This window comes from Haemaphysalis longicornis, unplaced genomic scaffold (genome assembly GCF_048455015.1).
Source record: "Haemaphysalis longicornis isolate Haplotype H1 unplaced genomic scaffold, Haemaphysalis longicornis Haplotype H1 scaffold_16, whole genome shotgun sequence".
In the NCBI taxonomy this organism is placed as follows: domain Eukaryota; kingdom Metazoa; phylum Arthropoda; class Arachnida; order Ixodida; family Ixodidae; genus Haemaphysalis; species Haemaphysalis longicornis.
Genome location: NW_027526266.1, coordinates 21614799 through 21633228, shown reverse-complemented (window position 1 = coordinate 21633228; position 18430 = coordinate 21614799). Strand labels below are relative to the sequence as shown.

Genomic DNA, 18430 nt, shown 5'->3' with positions numbered 1-18430 from the left:
GGCTACAAAGGACAGTCTATTAGTTGTTGAGTTGTTTGGCGGGTGCAAGCTTAATCCGGGCAAAATGTTTCACCCACTTTTTAGTGCATGATGAAACCGGCAAGTACGACTTTTTCAAGCATCTTCGCTACCATACTCTGCATTCAACTGGCAGGAAGCTTTAAGTAATACTGAATGATTTCGGTTACGCGTTTATTGCTTTTCGGGGGACAACCCAAATTCCCCCAAGCGGTGGAACCGGTATGTATAGCAATGAAAAAAGGAATACTAGCCGAACAAAACAAACATTTATTTTTCTTGAAGAAGGATTGTTCACTGGGACGCTGTCTTCCCTTTGCATTCTGATTCATGTCAATGCGACTTGAGAAATATATTAGTGAGGAGCCTGGAAGGGCCATGATGTGAAATTATGACACAATGATATCCGAACCTTGATGCAAACCGACAGTTTTTTCCTTCAGCTTATCGTTGATACGACAACATCGTAAGTTTAGCTTGAATTAAGGGTATGTCATAAAAGCGTGCACACTTGCATCTTGCGATTGTACGTGTTCGCTCTAAGGTAAGGGTTTATGAATGTGTCCAGGTAGCTGGCGACGCGAGTAAAAACCATCGGCAGCGTGACGTCCCCGCAGACAGGTGGGCCGCCCGAGAGAATTCCTTGCAGGAACCAGTGACCGTCGATTTTCTGCATCGCCGGTGCTCCACTGTCACCCTGCGCAATGTGGGACACATAATTTGACCGCAGCACCGTGCTTGTCGTGCCGAAGAAGCTAGGAAACAATGATTTGAGAAATGTCACATTTTGGGGAAGTGCTTGGTCAAGAGCGAAAGTTATTTAGTAGGTGAGTACACAAAGGTAAAATCTTATAGAGACATAACAAAAATTTACACCTTGCGCCATTCGTTAGTGTGAACATATCACGGATTGAACGGCTGAAGTAGTTGTGCCGGTAAACTTCACTTAATTATGGGCTTAGAAAATGACGGAAGAATGCCTTTGAAGAGCCATCATGACCGTCAGCCTGATTATGTCTACTGCAGTGCGAAGGGTTTTCCCAAAGAAGCTGCTTCTATCATGAGCTTGTTCTTCCACCGTATTTTCGTAGCTTATCCTTACATCAAATCTTTGGTATTTCTCTATTTTGTCTCCAAACCCTTGGTAACGATTTCCACCTCCTGTCATTTATTTGCTTTACATGATCCGTCTAATCCCGATTTTCTGGTTTAATTGGAACTAGGATATCTTCTGCACAATTTGTCCCTAATAGCCGCTGCCGTTTTCTTGCCTCTATGTGTTATCCCTAGCATTTTCGTTCGATAGCGCGTTTGGCCGATATAAGTTTTTCTAAGGTGTTTAAGGAAATCCCGAGTTTCAGAGGTACGGATTCGTTGAATAGCAACTTTTTAGTGAAATGGTTCACTTACTGCGCAGAATAAAGGGTTTGCACTTAAAGGTTCAGCGCAAACAAAACTGCGGTAAAATTCACTCTGTGTGCTATTCGTTTATGTGCGCAAACATAGCACGAAAAGAACTAGTCGGTTTTGTTAATTTCACTCGCAGGTCTGCCGAGGAGAAGACGCGAAAATGCTTTTTTAAGCATATTAGGCTTAATTTGTTTGTTGATGAACTTCCCATTTTATTTGAGGGCCTTGTGTTTGACAGTGAGCACAAGAGGATGACTAGTTTGTGTAATAGTTTTCTGCTATAGCAAAATTTCTCCAGAAAAGGCGTGGGGACAACAAAAGGAAATGTTGAAGTCTTCGAATAGATTCGTCTTAGATAAGATTTTTTTATCAGACTATTGTGCGTACCCGGCTTAAGCGAAACATTTGCCCGCTTGTCCGTACGTGCGCATGAAAGTCTCACCACCCAATACTATCTCTTGGATGTATTCTCTGGCAAATGCGCATAAGTTAAAGCTGAAACGCATTTAATACTGTAAAAAAAATAGGCCTACTCGCCAACGTATATCGCCGCTACTGGTATACATATAGACAAGAATTTCCACTGTGCTCTGGACGCCGCCATTTTTTAACGACTGGTGCGCCATCTGGGGCGCATTTCATGGGGACTGCGTTGCCAGCAGACGACGCCGCAGTCACACGCTGTTCCGTGCCGTGCGTGGATATCAGACGTCCCAGCGGCATCAAAAATAGGTAAGTGTCATTTATTCGGTATGTCAACAGCGCGAAGTTAAACAGTGCTTTGAGGAGAACGTTCAAAGCGTCCGAGAGCTGTCAGGTTTGCCCGTAAATTCCGTTCTCAACCCGCTAACGTAGCGTGCCACCCTACGCACGCTTTGTCCTCACGGGGGTTGGCTGTGAGTCTACGTTTCGCCGCGCCAGCAAAACGCCCGACTTTTTATCACCAATTGATATTTGTTTTCTTAATTCTGGACAGGTTGCCGTCACTGCCTTTACTTTCGATGTAAAGAATCTATTCGTCCGGGCGTCCCTACGCCATTGTTGGCTGCAACAACAATCAGCGTAAGCGCAAAGTGCTCATACACGAAACGTGCGAAGTGCAGAGTCTATTCGGTGCACAAATTTCCTGCGTCGCTTGAGTGCTGTCGCGAATGAGTCGTCACGCTGAATCGGAAAGATTTCGAGCCTAGCAAATTTGCGAGGGCAAGTTGCAGTTGGCGGTTCCCACCCGCCGCTGAAACGGAAAAGTTCGTTTGAGCAAGCAAACCACCGTGAAATCTTGGTGTACCCAATACGTTGCTTCTGTGTTTGTAGCAGAAAATAGTGTTATGTGGCGGCGAATGTTCCTCCTGCGAATGCCTGCTACGCACGCTCATAAGTCAGTGGTTTGGTACATTCAGCGAATGCCTCTGATCGCGCGGTAGGGCAAATTATGGCATCCTGCTGCCGTTGCGCAAACGTGAGTCGGTTCTTAAACCAGGCCATGATATATTCTATTTGACTGCGCAGGTCGTAGACGTTACATGCGCATAAAAGTAAATTATGTTTTAACAATCTCTGCCGCAGCATAACATGCTTATAACTTTGCCCTACCGCGCGATCAGAGGCATTCGCTGCATGTACCAAACCACTGACTTCTGAGCGTGCGTAGCAGGCATTCGCAGGAGAAACATTTGCCGCCGCATAACACTATTTTCTGCTACAAACACAGGAGCAACGTATTGGGTACACCCAGATTTCACGGTGGTTTGCTTGCTCAAAAGAACTTTTCCGTTTCAGCGGCGGGTGGGAACCGCCAACAGCAATTTAATTACCGACACGACAGGGCATGCGTCACCACCGCGACGCTACTATTTCGCTTTCGGCTCGCTTTTTTCGCGTACGCGTGCTGCAGCATATATACGTGGGGTTGTTTTTTGTTGGCTTCCCGTCAATAAAATTAACACAGAATGCCTCCAGAGCACAGAAATGAGTGTTAAGGATTGAGCATGAGGGTGAATAAACAGCGCTGCCAAAATTAGCGTACGACTTGCCCTCGCAAATTTGCTAAGTTTAGAATTCTTTCCCATTGAGCGTGACGTCTCATTCACGGCGAAACTCAAGGGACGCGGGAAATTTGCGCACATTATGCACTCTGCACATGCAGACACTTCTTTTGTCGTGGTGCACTTCGAACGTTTCTTGTATGAGCACTTTGCGCTTACGCTGATTGTTGTTGGAGCCAACAACGGCGTAGAGACGCCCGAGAGAGTAGGTTCTTTACATCGTAAGTAAAGGAAATGACGGCAACCTGGCGTACTAGGTTCTTTACATCGTAAGTAAAGGAAATGACGGCAACCTGCCCAGTATTAAGAAAACAAACATCAATTCGTGATAAAAAATCGGGCAACCTGCTGGCGCGGCGAAACGTAGCCTCACAGGGAACCCCCGTGAGGACAAAGAGTGCGTAGGATGGCACGCCGCCTTAGCGGGTTGAGAACGGAATTTTTAGCAAACCTGACAGCTCTCGGACGCTTTGAACGTTCTCTTTAAAGCACTGGTAAACTTTGCGCTGCTGACATACCGAATAAATGACACCGATTTTTGATGCCGTTTGGACATCTGATATGCACGCACGCACGGAACAACAGCGTGTGACTGCGGCGTCGTCTGCTCGCAACGCAGTCCCCAAAAAATGCCCGCCAGATGGCGCCCCGGTTGCCGCAAAATGGCCGACCCGGCAAAATGATGGTCTATACATTGCTGAGGAGTAGGTTTTACGTCACGACAGTATCACTGCCCTGTTTTAAGAAAATATTTCTGTGTAGGCGCTTCTGCATTTGTATTTATTGAAGGCGTGGAGAGAAATCGAGAAAGAGAAAAAAAGGAGGGAGAACGAAACAGTCGAGTTATAAACATATGCAGATTCTGAGATGCACAGAGAAGATTAGCGAATGGAGAATGACAAGAATTGACATATAGGTGAACCACGAGTAAAAAAGATGGACGGATGGATGGATAGACAGACACAGGGGGGAGCGAGGAAGAAATAAAAAGTGATGGAAAAAAAGTTAAGAGGACAGGAAGATAAAGCGAGAAAAACGCCGGGGTTTTGAGGACACAGATAAATACAGGAAAGACGGTTAGATGGACATATAAAGAACACGTGTACAGAGATAGTAATAGTAAAAAAAAGGAGCAGAAGTGATAGCTTGGCTGGCAGTGTTGGGAGAAGTCACCTGCGAGAAATGTAACAAACCAAACCAAAAGAACAAAACAAAACAGAAATAAATAATTTAGTGTCACAAAATTAGCAGTGAGAATGCGCACGGGCATCAGTCTCCCGTTTTAGTTGAAAGAAACTTGACACCAGTAATAGTTTCAGAGAAATATAAACTATGACTTTGAACTGTGCACAGAAACGAAACTGGCGATGGGAAGTACAGATTAGCGCTATAATGGAGTAATCTGCCTGTTTATGTCATCGCAAGAGCTCTTTGTAGACCACTGTATGCATATGAATGCAGACGTATGAATGTAGAGGAATGTAGACGTACGCGTGTAGACGAATGTAGACGTGCGAGAATAACATCAAATGAAGGGAGACATACCTCACAAAGGGAACCGTAATCATGGGGGGCGCAAAGGCTCTCTTCGTAGAGACTGACGTCAAAGGACTTGACGCATTGGTGGACGTTCATCAGCCGCATCTTGAGCTCCTGTAGCATTTTCCTCGTGCGATGTGTTTCTTTAGCTGCCGGTGAAAATAGACACAAATTAGCGAAATTTATCAAAGTGCGCAAAAACTATGCGCTGTTACGGAACGTCTTTCCTACTTAGGTTACGAAGATTATTGAAACGGAACGTTTAGGGAGGGCTGATACGTAATAAATCACACTAAAGCATTTTCGTCAAAATATCCCAACGATTTAAGAAGGTGTAAACCATGTGGCTGTAAAGTATGCTATTTGATAGCACAAAAAGTTGTTAAGAAGTAATAACACTGCTCATCCGAATCGGAAAAGTTGGAGGGATAAGAGTTGCCACTTAACAGAACGTTTTGAGTTGGTTGGTTCATTTCTGAAGTAAAAACATTGGCGTCTGTATATGTTGTTTGCGCGCATATTCGTCTTCATCTCTCTAGTGCCCTATTATTTTTACTACACAAGAGTTATATTTGAATGCAAGTTCATACACAAGTGTTGCACATTTGGGCTTCATATGTAGACGCTCTAGTCATTGTTACTTGTGGAGTGGAGTATCTTACGTGTATGAAGCACATTAGGTCGGTACAATGTAAAAGTACAAATTTCAAGGGCGGTTTCGCCCGCCAAGGCTGTACCTTGGCTAGGAGACACGCCGCAGTGATACGCAGCACATTATTTTAATCACATTGGGGTTCATAATGCGTGCTGAAATCTCTACAAGAAGGCGTTTTTGCTGTTCACCTTCGTTTTCTTCTTTGTTTTACGCGCCGCAGCTATATCTAGGCTATGAGGTGCGCTGTAGTGAAGGGCTACAGAATATTTAGACCAAGTGCGCTGAAATCTCCCCACTAGCGTTTGTGTTTCTCACGTCCATTTGAAAACCGGCCGCCGCGCCCGGTATCGAATTTTTGTCATCGAAATCCGCAGCATAATGTCTTACCAAGAAGCCACGGGGGCACGTTTTTCGCCTTCATAAAAAAAATTACTGAACTTATCACTGGGATTCTAAAGGACAAACTCGCTTGTGACAAAGCATAGCATTGGAGGAAGTGACATCTGGTTCCATCAATTTCGTCGCCCGGGTGGGCTTGTAAACACGTCCTTCACAGCTGTAGGAAAATAGTACTGCCCGTTCAGGGTGCATGAAGTGTTGCTTACTTTTTCTAATCGTCCAGCCGGTGGCGTATGCCTCCGAATCTGTGGGCAGATGCTCCTTCCTCTCGGGCAGGCACACCGGTCTGATCGTAGTGGTGAAGTTGACTGGCTGGGCGAGCTTTATGATGGCGATGTCGTCATGCTATAGAGCAGGGCGACAGAAACAAAAAAAAAAACTGTGTGTAAGGTAGCGGTGTCGGTTAGTTTATTACTGCTTTTCGCTGAGTTGTTTTACTTTCAGACTGCCCCTAAAAGCCTTTTTAACATATCCATGCTTATTCGGACTTTGCACGAATCTAGAGTCATTGTAGCCGTCAAGCACATATAATTTGCTTTAATGTAATAGCTTTAGGACGACAGTCATAGTTGCATTGCAGAGCAATGCCTTTGTCATTGCAATGAACAACCTCAGTTCAAGTCCCGAAAAATGACCTTAAAAGGTGAGGTCTAATAACACTGAGACAAAAAAAAAAACTTCGTACATAAATATGTTTCGGATGATTGAACAACACATCAGTCTCGTAGCCTTGACGCCAGTAATCCGGCACAGTGTCGATTGTAACTTATAAGATAGTTTCCATTGGGTTTCCTACATAGTTTCCTAGATAGTTTCCTACAATAGTTCAAGTAACATCCGCTTTTCGGTATACTACACTCGCAAAACGAGTGATTTATCAGCTGCTCAAGGCGTTTTCTCGTCTTTTTGTGACACGGGAGTTCAGTGCACGCACAAATCAAGTAAAGTTTAGGATAGGGGAGGTTTTGAAAGCTACTAAGTCTGCGCATTCTTTCAAATACCAATGACGCTTAAATTTCTCAACGTTTGTCGGAAGTTGTTGTACCAACAAGCTGTTTCTAAATTCCATCACAAGGCATAAAAATGCTACTGGGAGAGTGAGTTGTCATATATTAAACTAGAATGAACATGAACACTAAATAATGTCAAGGACGATGTTAGTATAAATTGAGGAAATTTAAAGCTTCGTGGTACCTGTGCATGCTGTTAATGTATTAAAATCTGACCTTCTGACATCTCGTACCATTGAATTAGTGTAAACAGTCTTTAAATCTCTGACGTTATTTTTCAATTTTTATTTAACTACCACGATAGAAATATGTGCAGCATTAGGCTTTGATGGGTAGGTACATTTTTGGGAGAAAGGAGTTTTCGGTAAATGTGAAAGAGTTAACCCTGCAAGTTTCGACTGCTGTGAAACGGTTAAAAATATTCGCCACTCAGAAAAAATCTGAAACGAGCGCACGCAAACACACTTACATCGCCAGTAAAGTTTTGGTGAATGCACATTTCTTTAACAGGAACTGCTATTTCGCCATTGTCTAGTTCACTTCTTCGCCAAGAGCCCAAGTGAATTCGTATTCCGTCGGGGTCCATTTGGCTGGAATAAGAAAGAAAACAAAGCGGCTTGTCAGCAAGAAGCTTGAGCGAGTGCAAACAGCTCGAAATACCCTCAGTATAATTTACGATGGAGGACGACTACTAAAACAGGTGGTCTAACGCATATATTTATATGTGAACCAAGACCTCTCAAGAATGTTTCCAGGACGAAAAAAAAAACAGAGTATGTCGATATCAAAAATACTCAACACTTATGGCAATGAACAATGTGGAATAAAGGTAGTGATAAATTATTTATACGAAGTGAGGTTTACATGGAGTTGTAAATAAATATTACGCATTCGAGGAAAAAGATCCTAGGGGTGTCAAAAAAAAAGAAACCAAAAGCAGGGAACCAGACTGAATTTAGCCCACACCAGGGGTGAACGACCACAAATACAGGGGGCAAAGTTATTTCATCTGGGCCTACGCAGATCACTGTTCGAAAAATTAAAATGCATGAAGAACGGATGGGCGAGGAAGTCTGCCTATTTTGCTCTATAAGAGAGGTTGGGACAATACAAACCAGGCGAAAGCGTTTATCCTTGATTTAACAATTTCGCTTCGAACGGAAAGCGCACAGGGGTCACTGTTGAGGTTAACAAAAAACTTGTTACGGAGGATAAAACCCAGGAAGAAGACGAAACAATAAAATACGCTCCTCTATTTTGAGATATCAGGTTGGTTCACTCAGGTAGGACTGCACCACAAAGCAAACAGTAAGTTACGCAGAATTCTCACTCGATGCAGTGGGCCGCCGTCAAGACGTGCTGCCTGGTGATGAGTGCTCCTCCGCAGTACTGCTCTGGCCGGAACCGGGAACTTGTGTGGATCGCGGCGTTCCAGGGCCATCGCACGGGAGTGACATCTTTAGACGTGGTGCTGTCGGCGTACAGCCTCGTCCTCACCGATGCGGTGCCGCACATGGGGTCTGTTTAAGAAGCATGAGAGTTTTTTTGCTCGTTTCAATGACGTCTCTTCGGTGTTGTCGACTTCCCAGAGAAAAAAAAAAAAAAGAAACCGATCACAGCAGCATTGGTACACCGACTTACTTTAAGTAGCAGATTTATAGATCCCGATGCCACTGATAAGCTCCTACACAATTAAGGGATTACTAGGTCCATGGTCTTGCCCGAATAGTGCCTTATGTGGGTCAAAAGCACTGACTGCGTACCCGCGAAACGCAGGTCTTGACCAGACCCTGGAAATAACTCAACGAATGCGGGCACATCAATATCATCAACATTTTAATCATCATCGTCACCGAATTCATCTAGCGTTGCGGGCTAGGCATCCCAGCTGGGCTGACGTCACAATTCGTAACCAAGGTGGTTCTCCCTTTTTCTCTTTCTGCCTGTGACAACGGGAGTGTGTAGATTTAATGTATTTCGCCAGTCTCACGTACGTTGCGAGAGTGACACATCTTAAAAAAAATCATGCAACACTATGCGCCATAGCCTTCCAAACAAGCATCTCCGGGGTATGTGAAAATAGCCAGTGTTTGCAAAAAGTTATCGGACGTGGCACTTCGGCCATCAGTTTTTTGCTACCAGGACATCTAAAATCAGTGTTTATCAGATAAACCTGAATGGCAAAAAAATTTACCACGAGAGTTTTTCGACATTTTTTGCATTTATCTGAAAACAAGTAGCCTCATGTATTCCTTACACATCAAAAGTTGTGGTGCATTTACACTGTGTCAAGCGAAAGTGTAAAGTGTAGTTTTAAGACATGCTTGAACACATTCATGCGAGCAATTCATGTAGCTTCTCGCAACTACCCAGAGTATCATTTTTCAGCTGTGTTAACGTGACTGACTATTAAAACTAGGTGCCTAAAGGCGCCATGCAGACAAAACACAAGTTGGGTTCATACGAAAGTTTTCTCGTTAGAATCATACTGACACCTCTTTTAACGCACACTTCGCTTAAATAAGCTATGTAGGAAGAAAGGGAATGGCCATGCCACCCACATGCTCATTTTCGGCAAAGAGCCTATATGTCATATGCCCAGGTGTGCGAGGGCTGAGGCCTGCAAACGCAAACGCCAATAAGGCAGGGCTTATAAGATTGCCGAAAAAACTAGCTGGGCCTAAATGTAATGCTTATTCATCTTAAAACAGTAAGAATGGTGAGGTAAACAATGAAAGTTATGAAAATACACGTACACATTCAAGTACCGCTGCGCACTGCTGTTTTACTGCACTATGCTTGTTTTAGCTGCACCCGCCGCGGTGGCTCAGTGGCGAAGGCGTTGCGCTGCTAAGCACGAGGTCGCGGGTTCGATTCCCGGCCGCGGCGGTCGCTTTTCTGATGGAGGCGAAAAGCAAAAACGCCCGTGTGTACGAGATTTCGGCGCACGATAAAGATCCCCAGGTGGTCAAAATTAATCCGGAGCCCTCCACTACGGCGCGTCTCATCGCCTGCGTTGCGTCGGTGCGTTAAACCTTACAATCAATCAATCAATCAATCAATCAATCAATCAATCAATCAATCAATCAATCAATCAATCAATCAATTGTTTTAGCTGCACAGGAGTCTGTCGCTTTGGAGTTGTCTTACACGAAACTGTCCGATTGACGTAAGCGACGTTCTTACGTGGCCCTGTTTGTCGAGAATATCTTATGTTTCACGAAACGATTACTTTCTGCCTTAACAAAATAAAGCCAGGTGCAAATAGGTCCAAAAAAGAAACCGCAGACAACGGTCCGCGGCTGATTATGGTAGCGCCCTCGCGGGCGACTGAGGGTATAGCAAGGCTGCAGAGCCCAATGACGCACTGGAAGTTGGGTTTGAGTACCAACCCTTGACTTCATCGAAGACGTCACGAAAACACCCGATTTGGCGGGAGAATCAGAATTTTAACCTGAGTTGATTTATTTCTCAGCGAATGCGGCATTGTTTCCTGCCGGTCAAGGCTAGGGGCACTCTGAAACACGAAATCTTTCGAATAAAACAAACTTGCATTTTGTCTGTGCTGGGACCCTTTAAGCACCGCTCGGTTTGTGTGGGTTGCGTTCGTTTGCCGCCTTTGGTCGCAATGATATGCACGGTTGTCGCTGGTACGGCTGCTGAAGGACGAACTTCAAGACAGAGCTGACGTGGTTATACAGGGAACAGATGAAAAAAAGAGTAAATTTTGGGGTGGGAACGCGCTGTTTTCACCCTGAAATTTTAATGGGGCGATATTATTAGGCGTCAGCATAAGGCATACAAAGAAGATCGATAAAATGTCACTCCTATTAGAACTATAAGGGATCCTCTGCACATGTAATGCCCGTAACGGGTTCGGCTGGGTTAACTGGACAGTATGGCTAGGGGAAATAACAAAACTGTTGTTATGAAAAAAAGGAAAACTAGTCGTGTTTGGGTAAAAGTAGTTTCGTCCCACGTTCTATCGCCATGCGTATGACGTTCGAAGTTCGAAGGTGTAACAAAGGACTTTGTATTGATTAGGCGGTTACAGATTACAAGGACATATAGCGGAATTCTGACACAAGTGTGCTGGCCGTTCGTTTGTAGTTGCTGATTTCCCGTTGGAGAACCCTTATAAGATCCTTTCGCAAAATCCTGTTTCGGAACTGTGACATTTAATAACCAAGTTTTAATTAGAACACAATGATATGTATTGCTACCCTGAAAAGAAAGTACCTTAGAAGATAACGATGCTTTACTAGGCACTTGCTTACACGTTGGTTAAAGTAAAGTGCAAAAGTAAAATAACGGGTGTCAAGTATCAAACAACGTTAATTTTCGAGAAAGTACTCATTATACTTTTAGTAAAAGCTCGAAGGCCTAGTTAGCGGTACTTATTTAAATGTGTGGCGTAAAAAGGACGATTTTGGAGATATTTGTCTTATAAACGAACATTTAGGTACAAGAGAATATGTAAAAAGTACCTAGCGGTAGACTGGACCACAGTTGAAGCCAATGTGTGAGCCTCCATGCAATGGAAGCAGGAAATTTTAAATTTAGGTTATAACTGCTTAAAGAGTCTAGTGGTAAGACTGCAATGACCTTAACCTATAAGTTGTATAGATAGTTTTTTTACATCTCTGCTTCTAAATATAATTTCTTCGCCACCTCATTTTTCGGTCATCAAAGTCTGGTCTCCTATTTAATTTGTTAGCAGCACTGGGAACTGAACAACGAAGCTAGAAGCCTTTGCTAGAAACCGAAACACGAACCACGAACGGGTTACAGGTTTTAAAGCGAAGAGCCGAATTACGGTTTATTGTGCTTGTATTATCTACGAAAATGTATGTGGGCATGCATGTTAATCTGTCTGGTTCGGTGTTGACCTTTTTGAGTCACATTTCTCAAAACGGCTATTTATATACGCCTTGTGGATGCTTTAAAAAGGGCTTATATGTCTACCTTTACAGATTCCTTGACTGTTTACTGTATACCTCGCTGGTAGTATTAGAGGAGGCTGTATTATCGGTCGGTATCATGACTGCGATTATCTCAGGGTAGTCGACCTAAGTAGTCTTTTCCAAGTTTTTCAATGAATGTGCATTTTATTACCTAAATCACTATACGGGGCACTGGCGCCATATTGTGTACGGTGAGCGTTCTTTATGTTTCGTTGGACCGGAAAATTGAAAAAGACTCAAAGATGGGTCAAAGTTTAAATTACAGCTCGAAATTACTGACACCCGCACACACGCACTCACTCACACTCACGCACGCACGCACGCAAGCACGCACATACACACACATACACACATACACATACACACACAGACCACTAAAGCCACGGCAGTCCACTCGGTTACAATGCATCTAGGTTTTTTACGTAGTTAACGGCGCAGCTGAATTGATATTCGCTGGCTAATTATGCAAGATCACATTTTCTACTCTGAGGAACACCCCAATTGACTTCGAAAAATGTACAGTAGGACGAAAAGGAGGCGTGTTGATTGCAAAAGCTTCGTAAATACAATCATCTTCGGCCGTGGACTTTTTTTTGGATGGAGAATTTTTTTGTGAGCCTAGTTGGAAGGCTGGGGCGGCCTGTAGTTGGGTATAACACCAGCACGCAGCGCAGGAAATGTCAGCCATTTGCGCGGGCCTGAACAAAAAGGTGACCATCAAGTGCTATGAATTTTTGATGCGCAGTGACATGCTCGCTCTTTTGGAAAGGACTGCGCTAACTGTCGAACACTAGGTTAACATTTATATCCGCGCGAAAGCACGAAACTTTGAGAAGCATAGCAACAGGAAACATGTTAAATCCGGTTAAAACTATCTTTGGCAAGCCCGTTGCGATATCAATGGACATCCGGACGTCGCTTAAGTGCACCTTGCAATTCATTTCGCATTCTCGATGTCATTCGGCCTACCCAGAATGCTAATACTGGATAGATAATACCGGTTGTAGCAGCGACGATAGTCAACGTACATTGCTAGCGCGCATTATGCAGGATTGCAGCAACTGTCGTGTGCACTTCGGGTTTCTCAAGTTGATGGCACCTCTCCTAACGAACACGTTCTTTCCCGGTGCTCCTTAAGATGCGGAATTTTCAGGGTGACACTTGAAAGCTATGGTTTCCTTTTCTTGGAATCAGCTTTGAAGATGATGGCTACATTCTGCGTTTGCGCCTTAGCGTGCGCCGAGGAAACGAAGCTACGTTACTGTTGATTAGACCAGCGTATCTCAAATAATTGTCCACGCACCCCACGAGGTTGGCGAGGTCCGCATTTGGGGGTTCCTAGAAGCCTTCACTGCGAAGTCAAATAATTCACTACACGGTAGCTTTTTCTGCATCACGCTGACGAAGATGTGATCAAACGGTTTGCCGCACAGCATACGGGCTGTGGGTTTCCAGTTTGTACCACGCGCCTTTACTCTGCGCTGCACGAGGACCACGGAAAAGTTAAGCGGGTAAAAGACGCGCTTGTGCTCGAAGTAAATTGCCAACTAGGCGTCTCAACTATACCCTCATTTCACACTGTGGTGTCCTTTACCACTTTTTGCTATAGTTTACGAAAGTTCCACACAACATCGATGTTTCAGGAGCACCGCCATAAAGAAAGAAAGAAGGGCTGCGAAAAATTGATATTAGATTACTGTAAATGTTCCAAAAAGGAAAACATAGAGGGTACAGCAGCATCCTTTGTGACTCAACATGGCGTCAGGTAATAAATTTGTTTAATTGTGTTTTTTCTATACGAGTTCACTGCTCGTATGTACTTCTTTTAAACTGTAGTATTAATAAGGGAGTAACTTCTGGCAGTGACCAGGCGCCGAAGGACGCGTATGGTAGACGCCCATAGTGTTGCTTATCTTTGTTATTTCATTTTTTCCATGGCTGCAGGCCAGCCGCGAATTCGAACCTTTTTTTATGCTGCGTCTCTTGAGCAAAATTACACGGAAAGAATAACAAATTCAAAGGAACGCAAATAGTGAAATAATGAAAGCAGGCAGAAAGAATTAAACAATAGCAATACGGGAGTCCCTTCGGCGGAATCGGGCCCACCTGCACTTCCGAATCACTACTGTTTAATGGAACTGTACACGGAACATGAATATATAGCTGTAAAATCACCAGTCCGTACTGATGGTGGTAACCTGTGCGAGCATAAATACGAAAAAAAGAGTCCCCCAAACTTAACAAGCTGTAGGTAATTTACCATGAGAAAACCCTTCCCTGTAACACAGGATTTTTCGAAAAAGCAGAAGGCTGACGCCTTTTTGTTACGTACTGAAGTAAACACCGTAGTTATTTTCCCTTTTCTTCCCAAAATGTTTAAAGTTTTCTGTGGAAACAGTTTTATAGTCTGCAAAACACAATGCATGATATATGTGCTATGCAGGTGTATTGAAATGGAGGTTAAACTCATTATACGGGAGGACACGCTGCTTACCGTTGCTTCACTTTTGAGACAAAACTTCCTAAAGCTCCTGGAATGGTTCTGTCGATTTAATAAGCGATGCCGCTTCAGAGTCGGGGGGAGTGTGGTGGCAGTTACGGTATATACATGCAGTATTGAAGGCAAGTATGTATGATCTAAATAAGAATTCCGTTGCGCAGAGTTAAGGAGGTTTACGGGAGTTTCCTACAATACATAAGTATTGTTGCTTACTGTCCAGGAAGGTTATCGACGAATCATGTGACCACTTTCTGGGAACTTTTCGAACACTCGGCTTATTTGGAATAAATAAAAGAGTGGCCCTGTGCAAATGACATGACAAAAATACACTCGTAAAGTTTTTACCGCGCCTTATTCCTGGCGTCGTGCTGCCGCATTTCAATTTTTGCCACAGAGTGATTTACGAGATTGGCCTGCGCTGCCGAGGAAGATATCGCAGCATTACTGATGCGATGTAGTAATTATGTTTTTTTTGGGAGGTTTCGGGAATTTATCGGGAGATAAATGGTTTAGAGCGTTGGATCGGCTGTACTGAATACCGTTGTGGCTGAATAGAGCCGGTAAATACGCCTTTAAACTGTACCCTACAACTTGCAGTTAGCGTTTGTGCACTATTGATTTTACACCTATAAATAAGAATATGAACGAAGTTGTAGCCAGAACCATCGCAGTTAAATAATTCAAAAGGTGTTTCGTTTTGTACTGGCAGTTGACTAGGATGCTATAAAATTAACAGGTTTGCAGTGAAGATCTGCAGGTAAGCAGGTGCGCTGTAAAGAAGGGCGAAACTGATGGCATTGGATACTGATGCGCTTCCCTACAAATGCTGATGGCGGGCAATCCGGCAAATGGCAAAAGTCTGGATTATGCTGTTTCCGGCAGTGCCTGGACTTCGTAAGGTAAGAATCCGCGTTCCTCATTTACGATTGCCGGAATCTTTCTCTTATGTTAAAGATTTGACGAGGAATGAATAGATGCGGAATTGTATATCAGATGAAGCTTTGAGGTACAGGCATGGCCCAGGCTTTTGGTAGTATTTGTTTCGCGAGTTTTTTTTTAAGTTCCAAAGGAACAAAGAGGAAAGCGATAAATATGTTTTTCCGCGTTGGGAATGATCGAGGTTATTTTAGGAGCTTTGCGAGAAATTGAAAGTGACACTGATATGGTGAGGGCCAAACCGTCGCCATTCCGAAGTTATAACGCGATTGTGGTTTTCCCGGTCACGGCAGGTTTGACATGCCACTGGGCTCTCAAAAACCCGTAATTATGGGAAGTGATTTGAACAATACAGTAGCGTGTGGATCAAAACCCCTAAACAATCCTTGAATGCCCTCTTCAAGTCCGGGGATGAGAACGCTTCGTGACATCTGCTGGCATCTACCCTTCCCAAATTACGTCCTGGCGTGTGAAGCTATAACAGTTTTTTTAGATTACGAAGGGCCCAGCTGCTTCCCTCATTGTATCTGTTTTATCCTTTGCAGCGAGAGGTGCTTTTGTGAAAAGCGAGAAAGATTGGCTCAATTTGAAAGCTCGGTTTGTTTAAGAAGAAAGTTCAGAAAATGGCTTCATGTCCTCGTGGCAATGACCTGACTATCTCATGCTTCCGCGTTTCGCTCCAATAAGAGGACCTCATTATACGGGAGGACGCACTGCTTACCGTTGCTTGACCAGGCTACGGTGGCCACGACTGCCATGATGAGGTTCGTGCTGGCTTCCATGCTCAACGCTCGCGAGACCGCCGCCGCGCATTTCACGCCGGGAGTTCGCCGGCCTATGTTTTTAGGGGCCCCAGACCAGGCCTTCTTTCGCAAGTCGTCCGTCACTCGCTGCAACCGCCCTTGAGAAACGAGCTCTGCGATGGCTCAAGGGGGTTTCTACTAGTTCACGTGTCCACGCTCGGCATTCCTCCCGGTGCTTCGCGGCGCTTCTTCTCGCTTTCTCTCTCTGTCTCTCTCTATCGGAGAAAGAAGCCTTGTGGTTGCCGACCACTCCGTCTGGTATCCGCCTTAATTCTTGTTTCCGTCTTCTTTTTACGGCCAGTGCGGACGTGTTCAGGGAACAAAACGAAATGGTCGTGTAACACGTACCGACCAGGCAGCAGCCGCGTTGCCTCATGAATACACCTTCTTGGTGAAAGAATGAATACGCATGGGTATGGTAGGTTGAAGGCTCACTTGCTCTTTTCCCCTCCTTGCGCTAAGACGAAGGGGAATCGGATACTTATGTTGACTGCTTGAGAGTATTTGGGTTGACGGGGGTCACGCCTGCTCTTGCATTCGAGTTGCTCTTTATACACGGATCACCGTTAGAATGTTTTCCCTCTGAGCGTTGGTGTGCGGCAGCGGGAGGTGCCGTGCGTCATCCGGGCAACGACGTCGGGGATACGTGGGATCCGGTGAAAGCCAATTATTGGGGGAGAGCCTGGGCGCACGACGTGCGCGGGCTTGCCCCCTTCCGCCTTTGCGGAGCACTGCATTGCTTCTTTCACTGCAATAAATTATCCGGGGTGACCGTTCCGGGTACGCCTTGCAAGCATAGGTAATCTTTGAACGAGTTACTGTGGTATGCCGCATTTTTGGCGGGTCATTTTTCTTGTACAAACACTGTTATTTACTCGTGCAGCAATGGCCTTGCAACGTCGGCAGATTTTTACATTGCGGTGATCTGATGTGTTTTGCATGTTTTTTAAATGTTCCGTAAGTACGTTAATAGCGTATGTTTGGGAACGAACAAATATTCCGAGGATGAAGTTCGTCGCTGGTATGTTGATGTTGCTCGTTGCGGGGCTTTATCCGCAGACCCATACCGGCTAAAATTTCCAACGGAATAATTTTCTGTAAACTTCAAAATGAATCTGCGTGCGTTGCGTACGCTTCATGGTGTGTGAGTAAAAAATCCCGCGCTCTTACTTTAATAAGTAACGGATCGCATACCACCAATGCTGGTGACCAGCGACTCCGTAAAAACAAGATAAAGCAAATAACTACTGTTATATCCGCAGTATGCATGGAATACCAAAATGTGTTGCCTTGTTCTGCAGTAAGCAACAGAACCAGACATGTTTGCTTCTTGTTATCATTCATTTTTTCCTACCACAATTTTTGTCCTGTATAATTGCGTCTTCAACGTCGTGATTAAAGTTTTGCTGCCGTTCTTTTACTTAGGCGCATCGCGATGAGAAGAGTAATACTTTATTGGCAAGAATTCCAGTTGCACCTTTTAAACTTAGCTCTATAGGAAACACCAGGAAACAGGAAAAAAAAACAGTTTTGCTGTCCAGTTGCGAGAGAATATGCACAACGGTTTTGGCTCAGTGGAGTCGGCTTTTGTTGTGGCGGAGTTGCCAGCTCTTCACGTAAGCACCTTATTCGCGAGTTCGAGTTCTTCACTTCGGAGGCACTGGTTTTTATGAAGGAGAAGAACAAAAATATTGTGTGTACCAATTTTCACCACGTACTTGAGAACTCCAGAAGTTTCAACATATCCTTTATCCTTTCACTAGAGTGTTTTTCACAGGGCCAGATCGTATAACGCTCCCAACCTCTGTGAGGATTCTTCAAGAGTAGCCCGGCTTTATTTGGCAAATTTTTAAGGAAGCATTTTGCAGAAAAAAATTGTAAGGGAGCAGTCAAGTGCTCGTAATTTGAGGAAGGAAAACCGGGGAAAATAAGGAGCATTTAAAATTCGGCCCTGAAGGAAGGAAGGAAAATACAGTACATGAAAAAAAGGGAGGTTACCCAGAGAAGCGTCCGGTTAGCCACCCTACACATGATAATTGGGAAAGGAGGGATTTTAAAGAGAAAAAAAGGGCGTATAGAAGGCAGGGAATGGAGCTTGAGGAGCGAGAAAAGAAAGAGTAACGGTAACTACAAAAATGAAATCGTGGGCGG

General features: G+C 44.3%; 1 protein-coding gene across 1 annotated transcript; it reads right to left on the bottom strand.

Moving 5' to 3' along the window:
• Positions 1 to 228: 228 nt before the first annotated feature.
• On the bottom strand, positions 229 to 16411 carry LOC144166140 (chymotrypsin-like protease CTRL-1). Its single transcript, XM_077695746.1, has 6 exons — positions 16198 to 16411; positions 8407 to 8596; positions 7546 to 7666; positions 6273 to 6411; positions 5019 to 5161; positions 229 to 715 (listed from the first exon to the last, which is right to left on the bottom strand). Exons 1-6 carry the CDS (start codon positions 16256 to 16258, stop codon positions 512 to 514), a joined length of 858 nt encoding a protein of 285 aa, XP_077551872.1. The 5' UTR covers positions 16259 to 16411; the 3' UTR covers positions 229 to 511.
• Between the last annotated feature and the right edge of the window lie 2019 nt (positions 16412 to 18430).